Below are 10,651 nucleotides of genomic sequence, written 5' to 3'. Positions count from 1 at the left end.
CGAAAGGTTGGTAGGGTTCCGCGGATACCTGTTCTGCTGGATGGTGTCAATTAATGCCGAGAAACGCCACGTTGCATAATATCATTAAACGTATCATCAAGTCCTGCTCTCTGGCGTCTGCGTTGTGGACCCTGGAAATGTGATCTGCATGGGTCACAGCCGATGGAGAGAGGGCAATGGCCAGTCTTTGGTGACAATTTTGAAACTAAACCTGCTAAGGGAAGGAAAACCCAAACAGAGAGTTTAAGCCTGTTGATGCATTGAAAATATTGTGCACGACCCTAGTAAGAAGCCAGTTAGAATATGGGTCCTCAGTTTTGTCTCCTCATTATGTTACGCATATAAACAGTGTGGAAAAGGTCCAACACAAGTTCTTAAGATTTATGAATTTCAAATTAAACATTCCAATTAAAGAGCTTAACCATAAATGTTTAATGAAGCAGTTAAAATTAATATGTATTAGTGATAGAAGGAAATTTCAGATTTAGTGCTGCTTTTCAAGTTATTAAATAATGTTCTGGACAGTCTCGAACTTTTAAATTGTGTGAATTTTTATGTGAGACAGCGTGGGACGGGTCAAAATACTTTTTTGGCTGTTGATTTGCATAGCTCAAACTATACCAAATACTCACCTATTCCACGGTCCCACATGTTAGTAAACAAACATGGAAACTTGGATTTATTTAATTTATCTTTATACCAATTAAAATCATAACTTTTCAATCACTTCTTTTCTAATTTATATTAATGTACTAAGTGTTATACTTGTTTTACTGTTTATGCTATGATACACCCATCGCCTTTGTTACTTTAATACTTTTTGATTTATTGTTAATTTGCTGCATACCAATGTTGTAATTTCTTATTTAATTTTTCTTTATTATTTCCTTATTTTCTGCTGATTTTATTTCATGTATCTATATTTTCTATACTGTGTACAGGTGTTTTGTTTTATTTTAATTGTTTTTCAACATTATTTTATACTTTGTCAAACTCTCGACCCTTTCGATAATTTGGTTTGACAGAGTCTAGGGATTTTGAGTATCAATGCACGAAGTACACAGTGCATGAATTTTAGCTGTATTGATTTTTAAACCCATGCGTGCGTAGTATCTTTTAGGCTTTCTACAGTGGCCTGAAGACCCCTAACAGAATCGTTTATTAGAACCGCATCATCGGCATATTCTGGGTCGCAGAGTTTTTGGAAGGGAGAGATGGATATTCTTCGATCTAGCGGAATTGACTTCCAAAGGATGAAGTCCATAAGGACTATTAAAAGGAACGATGCATGGACGCAACCTTGGCGAACTCCGGTGGTGATCTCAGACCAATCTGTGATAATAATAAGTTCGATTAGTTTTATAGGCATCCCAGATGATTTAAAAAAATTCCAGAGTGTAGGTCTATGCAGACTATCGAATGTTTTGCGTAATCTACAGTTCTTTGTTTTCCTGTAGAATACAGCGTGTGTTGTGTATATGATCATGACCTACCGGGTAGGAAACTCGCCTGCTTTTCTCTTAATACTCGCATAATGAGTTCTTGAACTCTTAGCAGTATTATGTATGCAAGTACTTTTCCCGGTACACTAAGTAGTAGCGTGATGCTACGATAGTATACTAATGAGGAAATCGTATTAAAAACCATAGATTTAAAAAAAACCTGTATTAAAAAAGGATTTAAATTACACGAAAAAATAAAATTGAAATAAACTAACTCAAATATTTAAAAAAAACATCAATGAGTTTCTCACTCAAATCCATCCTCATAAGAAAAGATCCAGTTCTTAAATACTTTTTAACAATAGATTTAATCCTTGAGAGCTTAGCACGCTCTTCCAAAATATTTCATACCTCAGTGCAATATAAAAGAGGTTTCTCTGTGCAAAAGTCGTTCGGGTTTTGGGTCAAATCGTTCCCTGGGAAAACCTCGTACAAATGTTTAGCTGTGATCCATCCTTATTGTTCGACCAGAAGTGTGTCAGTGCCTCTTTTGGGTAATGTTGCTTCACATCCAGTACCCTCATGCACTGGAACAACTATTCTGATGTATATTTATGTTTTTTTCCAATCTACAGTGACTTATGGAATTATTGGATGGGGGGGTAGCGCGGCTAGCGTATTGGATCCAGTTTTCAAACAACAAAAGCTTGTGCTTAGAACAATGAAAAAAGTTCCTATACGCTACTCTTCAAAAGTATTGTTTAAAAATTCTAAAGTTCTAGATGTGCGGCAGCTATTTGTTAAAGAGGCACTTGTTGTAAACTTCTCGAAATCTATAGATCAGGAAAAATATACTGACGCGATCAGCGGGAAGGATTAATTACCTTGGCCCTACCACTCACTCAAAGCTAGCTTTACTTGACTAAACTTTACCTTCCTGGCTCCGAAGTTAGTCGTAAACTTTATACTAGTTTGCACCCTCTTAAAAGATTACAGAAGTCCTTGCCAATTAATGTTAAGCAAACATTAGTCCAGAGCTTACTTCTTCCACTCTTTGACTATGCTGATGTATGTTATCCAGATGCTAACTCTGAATTACTTGATAAGTTGGAACGATTGCAGAATGTTTGCATACGTTATGTCTTTGATCTTCGCAAATTTGACCACATAACCGAATATCGCACGCAACTTCACTGGCTCAGTATCAGGCATAGAAGAAACATTCACATTCTATTACTTCTTGAAAATATTTTAAATAATCCCACCTCGCCTGTTTATCTGAGAGAGCTCTTCCAACCTCTATTACAACACGAATTATCTCTTCGTTCTTTCTAGGGACAAAAGAACTCTTTTAATACCCTTTCATCACTGTAATTTTCTTGCCCCCTCTTTCACAGTAGTAGCTGCTCGATTGTGGAATAATCAACAAACTAATTTTAGAGACATCTTTGTTTCCTTACTTTATTTCTTCTTTTAGTAAATATTTTAGTTATTCCTTTATCATTCTTCTTTCCTTCTCATCCCCTCTCCTCTGTTCGTATAATTTATTTTGTTAATAGTTGTTTTTAATTTTGTAAAACATTGTAAGATTCAATATGTCTATGACATGTAAGTTTCTCAAAGTGAACGGTTTAGGTAGGTGGAAGAAATTGCCATAAGGCAATATGCCCGCCCTGATATGTATATAAATTGTATATGTACATAAAGTGTTACATAAATAAAATAAATAAATAAGGTAAGAACAATCATGTAATGTGGTCAATACATGACTTGATCTCATTTTTCTCCCTTGTGGGGTAGTCTAAGATTAGATTCAATCCATGTTCCGCAAGGAAGCATGTTTAACTATTAGCATGACCGTGTTTATGAAGTACGGTGTTCATATTGGTATCTCCAATGACGATATGACTTCTTGTATTATTCATGTCAAATGCAATTCATAAGACGAATGAGTCAAGCATAAGGCCTCAGCATCAAAATATGACAAGTGTCCAAATGTTTCGTGAACAAAATCCGTATGTTCTTTGTTTTTATTTGTTACTAGGTAAAACAAAATGGGGTCACACGGTCGAAGATGTAATATTATATATGTTTTTAACTCTTATTCTTTCCTTTTCCTTTGTTCCTTTAATGTTCCGTTTCTAATACAGGGACGGCTTACACTTCAGTGTCACCCATACTGTTAAGTTTTATGCATTTAAAAAAAAAACGTTTTTATGGATGAAAACCTCGCAAAATACAGATTCGATGTTACGCGTAGGGACCGTCGATTTTACTGTCCCTGGGGCCCGATTACAATAACTGTCTACGAAGCAAAATAAGTTTTTCTGTAAAAAACCTTAAAAACCTGTTTAAAAATTGAATTTTCTTCGTCGGTAACCTTGAACATGAGCATAAACTTGATATGTTTCAAAAAACATTTTTATAAATTTTCCATTTTTTATACGGAAACATGGTTTTATATTATCGACAATTGAAGATAACTGTATTACCTTCTCATACGGGACCCGATTAAAACGGAAAGTAAATAGAGTTATCTTTAGATATCTATAAATAAAATACAAATTTCTGTTGGAAAATGTGTATATTTTCATCAAAATTTTAAGTATCTTCATTGGTCACCTGTGATTATACATGTTTCGAAACACATTTTTATCAAAAAAGGTAATTATTTGTACATAAAATTCGGGTTTATGTCTCAGACACTTAAAGTTAGGACTGTTTAATCATAGAAGCCTTTTTAAAATACAAAAAAAAATAATTCTAATTTTGATTTAACATTGAGTAAAGTTTTGGCGACACTTATTGGTTGAATTTGATCATATCGACACATCCTATGTACAACTGTGTAACTGAAAAAAGTAAATTTTACAGGGGAGCGTTTTAAAGATTTTTAAAAAAATCAACTCGTGATATTTCGCTATTCTTATGTAGTAAAGCTGTGAAATTTGGCATAACGCTTTGAATTGAGTTATTTTATAAGATAAAAAACAAATGTTCTTTCTGAGATCACTAGTTTATGTTTTATCACACAAACACACTTTTGTCGCACACACTGTAAGTCACTGATACAGGCTTGATCAATGGGATTCATTGAAATGTTTCACGAGTATCTGCCCAGTTACATATTTTTACTCTGTACTTCATTTGATATCTTCCCCTAAAATGTTCACTTACTAAGCTTTTATCAAAAAAACGTAATTAAATACGGCCTTATATTTGTTTATGTATCGCTGTCACAAAGTTAATATAAGATCATTTTCATTATTTTGATAAGTATATCTGTGTTTTTAATTTTTTCAAATTTTTGACGGAGCCTGTCTCTCGCTGTCCGAGGTAGAACTGTATTACCCGCGCGTATTAGTCTGTAGCTGGCACATGCTTAGTTATTCCTCGGATTTTGTTTTAGATAGTATGCAGTTAAACATTTATACGTTTTAAAAAAACGTGTTTCAATTCTATTTTTTTAATATTTGATATTATAGTTTCAAAGGTGTAGATTTCAAAAATGCAACAGTCGTATAACCGTGGATGAGGCAGTTACACAGTTGTACGTGGGATGTGTCGATATGACGTCTGAGATGAAGCAATGAAAACACGTGTCAACAGGTTGGTTGAGCATACAGAGATAGTAGGAAAGTTAAGTGTACCGTCTCGGAATGTACCGATGAAGAAAGCGCTTGTTTTTGCGACAGATACAAAATCCACAATTCGGCTATTTAAATAACAAAAATATTTTGCACGATGAATCTAATAAAACAAAAAAATTTCAACAAATAATTTACTAAACAGGTGTTTTAATACATATATAAATATTTTAATGTATACATATTCGAATATCTTTAATTACGTAACTACACTGGAACCTCAATTTACACGGCGAATACGTTCCACAGAGTACCGTGTAGAACGAACAATGCTGGTTTTCTTACATAAAAATCAATTCTAGATTTGAAAAAAAATAATTGTTTATTCCACCTTATTTTCTCTAATATATATTATTTGACATCAAAATATTTTGACTAATTATTTAACTATCATAATTATACGCCTAGTAAATAAAATGGGGATTAAGGGCTTTCTTAGTACAATCGTGTTTTTAAGCATTATTAAATTAGTGCTTAAATACACTTTAAGATAAAGTTTTGGACCATGTTATTTCAAAATTGTACAAAACGAGGTTTTAGTGTTTGATAATTTACTATATAAACCATATAATTGAGAATAGTCCAGAAACCGCATACGCACATCAAAACGAAGGCGACTTAACTACTCATAAACGAGTAGGTTTACGTTCTGACCCATTAGTTTCTTTGTAGACGTCGCTCAGTACGCAACTCCTGATTCAAATTTAACCATGCCGTGTTGTGTCCTTTTAAAGTGTAGAAATACTGCTAGGATCTTAACGAAAAAGGAAGCAATCACATTTCATGTGTAATTATCAAATGAATGTGTATGTCACAAATGCATTACTTAAAAATTAAATTATTTTTCCATCTGTCAGATTGTCGAAGAAACAAAATGGGAATTTCGTTAGTGTTGCCATGGTAGTAATTTTTTTTACCTTACTTTGCTCATGTAATAAGAAAAATAATGAAAATTGAACCTCGGATTAAACAACGCCGTGGTGGACATTTATTTAACATGATATCAAAATATCCCCTTTATGTAAAATTAAATTTGTTTTATATTTTAAGTTCAAAGTTCATTAATTTAATTACTCTTATTAAATTACCCTTTAATAATTTAATAATCATAGGGCACTGTATTGATGTAACTTATCTACTCTGTTGTGTCAATCAATGTTTCCGAGTGCACAATAAAATTTTAGAAAAATTAACAAATTGTTTTTTTTTTAACCTTACATTTGTGTTATGGTTATATTATTCGCGATCTGGCAATGTTACGCGGTGCCTTCAAGTAAGCGCGCGGTGAAAGTGTGTCTAAGTGGAGGAATTATTGGACACAGCCCGATGTATTGATATATATGATACGAGTATAAACCTTTTTGGATATTTATCCATATCTGGGTGAAGAATATAAATTTTCAGATCGAGTTACAAGACGTGGATATCTCCCGGATAGAGATCATTGTAGCATACTAGAATCTTCCACAATTTGCGTGCCCTTGTGATAGCCCTATTCTCGTTGCAGGTGGTGGTGTCTGCGGTGTATTTGGCCGGGTCGGTATTTGCTTGCAGCCAGGTGAGACCCACATCCGTGTTGATGGTTGCATTCGAGTTGAGGAGACCGAGCGCTTGGTACACGCAGAGGGCGTAAAGTTTCAATTTGGGGTCTTCGACTGAGTAGTCATCGTCGCGAACTTTTTCAACTAAAGCGGGGTCGACTTTTAAGACTCGGGCGCAGGTCACTAAGGGTGGGTGGCTAAGATTTTGGCGTTTTGAGTCCGTGTCAGGCCCTAAAAATTAAAAAATATATTTAGAAATTCTTTATAAACATCAAATTCTAAAAAATAAGGCGAAAGAGATGATACTAAAAACCATCATACTAATATTTAACAACAAAATTTTAAGTTTGTCCAAATTTTTGTAGACAAGAACTGGATTGATATTAATATATACAACAGAGATAAATAACATTTAAGAGAAGGTAATATAGAAGTCTAGGGCTTATGACCTGTCAATGGCTGGTTTAAGTAGCCACTTTACACACTGTGTAACATTCAGTATTCTGCCCATATTTGAATATCTATATTCTTTCAATTCTTTCATCTGTTGATGAGCTCTTTAACTTTACAAACATCAACAGATGAAAGAATTTAAAGAATGTTACGTTCAAGAAATATGTTCATATATGTGTAGAATGGTGAATGTTACACAGTGTGTAAAGTGGTCACTTAAACCAACCATTGACAGGTCATTAGCCCTGACTTCTATATTACCTTCTCTTGAATGTTCTTTATCTCTGTTGTAATATGTTAATCCTAATATTTATTTATTCGTTTACAAAACCGTTAAAAACAAAACCCAGATAATCATCGATAAATACAGTTCAAAAGGTACATATGTCGAGATAATTATACACTCCAATATCTAAATTCAAGTAAATAAAGCCATTTTGGATCACCAACACAAAATTTGACCAACTAAATCTCACGCAAGAAATCTTTTGGATATTTCGAACCACATTTAAAATTCGTTGTACATTTTTTCACGTCCAGATGTTGTACATACCGAAACTGAAAAGGCTTTTGATAAGGTACATCACGATATATTACTTAAAAATAAAATAAATTTGGTTTCACTAGCAACCTTCTGGTAATACGAATTCTGGAATTCCTCAAGGATCCATCTTGGATCCTTTTTTATTCCGTTCTATTCATAGATGAAACTGGTGACTCGATCGAAAACTCCAACTAACGTCTCTTTGCTGATGATGTCAAGATTTTCAAATCAATTAAAAGTGTTGGGGATTTATCAAAATGATTAAAGTAATTTATGGCATTAGTGACAACATTTCAGGGGCGAATCGTCAAAATAAGCGATTATGCCCAGCTTACCATTATATTTGACTTTTAATAATAATAATTTATGCGTATATATTGTAATTGTATAAACAGTGTTTTACAAATAAATAAATAATTTTATTTCTATTCGTAACTGGGTAAAACAACATGGGGTAAACAGTTTAATATGTCATATTATGTACGTTTTTAACTCTCATTCTTTCCTTTTCCCTTGTTCCTTTCATGTTCCGCCTTCTAACACAGATATGTCTTACTCATTAGCAACAGACCTCGGACTGTAAAATTATACACATGTTTTTTTTTTATGGTAATTATCAAGTCGACCTCGTTTTTTAGTAATTGATGCATTCTCTTACCATGTTTGGAGTGTAAGGTTCAATTCCTGGCAAGGCGTACGTGATATATTGGTTTTAAGGGTGGCTTTCCACGTTTGAAAGAAAAATGGAATACAATCAACGCTTATTTGTCAATTTTCATCTGTACCCGATAGCTTCATTAAAATATATCAACGTTTTATTTTTATATCCTGTAAACCTCGCAAAATGCAGTTTCAATATCAATCATAAAAACGTCATTCCTCCTACTGTCAAAACATACCTGTCAAAAGTGCCTCCGAACTTTTATTACAATAATTAATAAAATAAACCGTGTCAAGTACCTTTACATACACAAATATAATTATAATTGCTCTTTTTACTAGTGTGAGTGTTAGCTTCACCTAAGTCATTCAGTTTTTAGAAAAAAAACAGTGAAATCGTTAGTAAATTTAATGTGTACCCACGAGTGTTGAGAACTTAAAGCAAACTTCATAGGCAAGTATAATATAAAACAACAATATATATTGTATACATATACGCTAGACAGTTAAATTTAATAATAAACAAATCAATCTGACGTTTCTTCTCATTGGTTAACTTAACCATAGACAATTAATAAGTCCATAGTCAATCAACTAATAGTGCATTTACGCCAAGTCCATACCATAAACAATATTATAACTGCTGCAGTGCTTCCTTGATTTAAAAACCAGTGCCCACTAGAGAAAACTTTTACAAATAATAATAAATAATTTTTGTAAAGTAAATATTGTAAAGTAAAGTCAATTACACAATTCTCCTGGCTAAATTACAAGCTATTGGTATAAGAGATCCTTTATTATCATTTTTCAGGTCTTACCTAAGTGAAAGAAAACAGTTGATTCAAATTAATAATTTCTTGTCTTCTCCAATCACTGTTACTTCTGGAGTACCTCAAGGAGCCCACCTTGCTTCATTATTATTTAATATTTTTATAAATGATATTATCAATGTTTTTAGAAATACAAAATTCTGGCTTTTTGCTGATGACAACAAGGTACTTAAACTGATTGAATCTCCCAATGATTGTCTTCTTTTTCAACATGATATTAATTATTTTAATAAATGGTGCGACATCAATTGTCTTCAACTTAACATTGACAAATGTAAAATAATATCTTTCTCGAGACGAAAAAAACCTATACAATTCAACTACAAACTAAAAAATACTTCCCTTTCAATGGTTTCGTCAATAAAGGATCTTGGCATTACTTTAGAAAGTAAACTCTCCTATCGTGAACACATTGATAATATTGTAAACAAATCTCTCAAACTTCTCGGTTTTATCAATAGAGACGGCGGACTTCAAAAATATTAATACCATCAAAACTTTTTATTGCTCACTAGTTCGAACCCATCTAGAATACGCTTCTCCTATTTGGTCTCCATTCTACAGGACTCATATTGACCATATCGAGTCTGTTCAACACCGTTTTTTAAGAAAAGTGGCATGGTTGCTCGGATTACAAAGGGGTAATTATTTTTATTTTGAAATAGAGCAATCTCTTAGTCCGTCTTCATTGGAGAGACGTAGAACTGAGATGGACCTTATATGCATTTTCAAAATACTTTTGCAATTTCTTTTCATGTTCCCAACCGTGTCACCAGAAGTCAAAATCTGCTATTTATAAAATCTCCTAAGAGCAACTTTGGTTTTTATGCCCCAATGTCCAGAATGTGTAGATTAGTCAATTCATCACACGACTTGGAATTTTTTGAGATAGATCTTCCGGCTTTTCGTAGATCTCTTCGCGACTAAACAGTGTGACTATAGAGTATAGTACTTTTGATAGAACTATAAAATACCATTAACACTTGTTTGTCAATTTTCATTTGCATCTGATGGCTTTAAAAAATATTAAGCTTTATTTTTGCTATTCCTGTAAACCTCGCAAAATGCTGTTTCGATAGTTTACGTAGGGACCGCTGATTTTACTGTCCCTGGGCCCCGATTACGATAAGAAGTTAACAGGGTTATCTACAACTGTCTACGAAGTAATAGAAAATTTCCCGTACAAAAAACGCGAATATTTGTTAGCAAATTTGAATTATCTTTGTTGGTTACCTTGAACATGAGCATAACCTGGAACATGTTTCAAAACATCTTTTATATGAATATTCAATTTTTTATGCTGAAATTACGTTTTATTTTACAGACAATACAAGATAACTGTATTACCTTCCCATACGGGACCCGATTACAATGGGAAGTAAACAAAGTTAAATTCAGATACCTATACCGATAAAGGTGGCGTTTGTTATTGGGGCCCTGAGCTGTACCCGTTTGATCACAAAATACACAATGTTAAATACAAAGAATGAGGAGAATGTTTTTTACGGTGAATTTTTAAATGAAAGGTTCATGA

The 10,651-nt window shown here is 33.2% G+C and overlaps 1 protein-coding gene across 1 annotated transcript; it reads right to left on the bottom strand.

Moving 5' to 3' along the window:
- Positions 1-6,499: 6,499 nt before the first annotated feature.
- On the bottom strand, positions 6,500-8,187 carry LOC148274586 (uncharacterized). Its single transcript, XM_088236920.1, has 2 exons — positions 8,184-8,187; positions 6,500-6,861 (listed from the first exon to the last, which is right to left on the bottom strand). The coding sequence occupies exons 1-2, from the start codon at positions 8,185-8,187 to the stop codon at positions 6,500-6,502; spliced, it is 366 nt and encodes a 121-aa protein (XP_088093046.1).
- Positions 8,188-10,651: the final 2,464 nt, after the last annotated feature.

The sequence above is a fragment of the Micrasema longulum genome, unplaced genomic scaffold (assembly GCF_059751315.1).
Source record: "Micrasema longulum isolate JH-2025_06_02 unplaced genomic scaffold, ASM5975131v1 h1tg001619l, whole genome shotgun sequence".
Classification (NCBI taxonomy): Eukaryota; Metazoa; Arthropoda; class Insecta; order Trichoptera; family Brachycentridae; genus Micrasema; species Micrasema longulum.
This window is presented reverse-complemented; position numbering and strand designations above follow the sequence as displayed.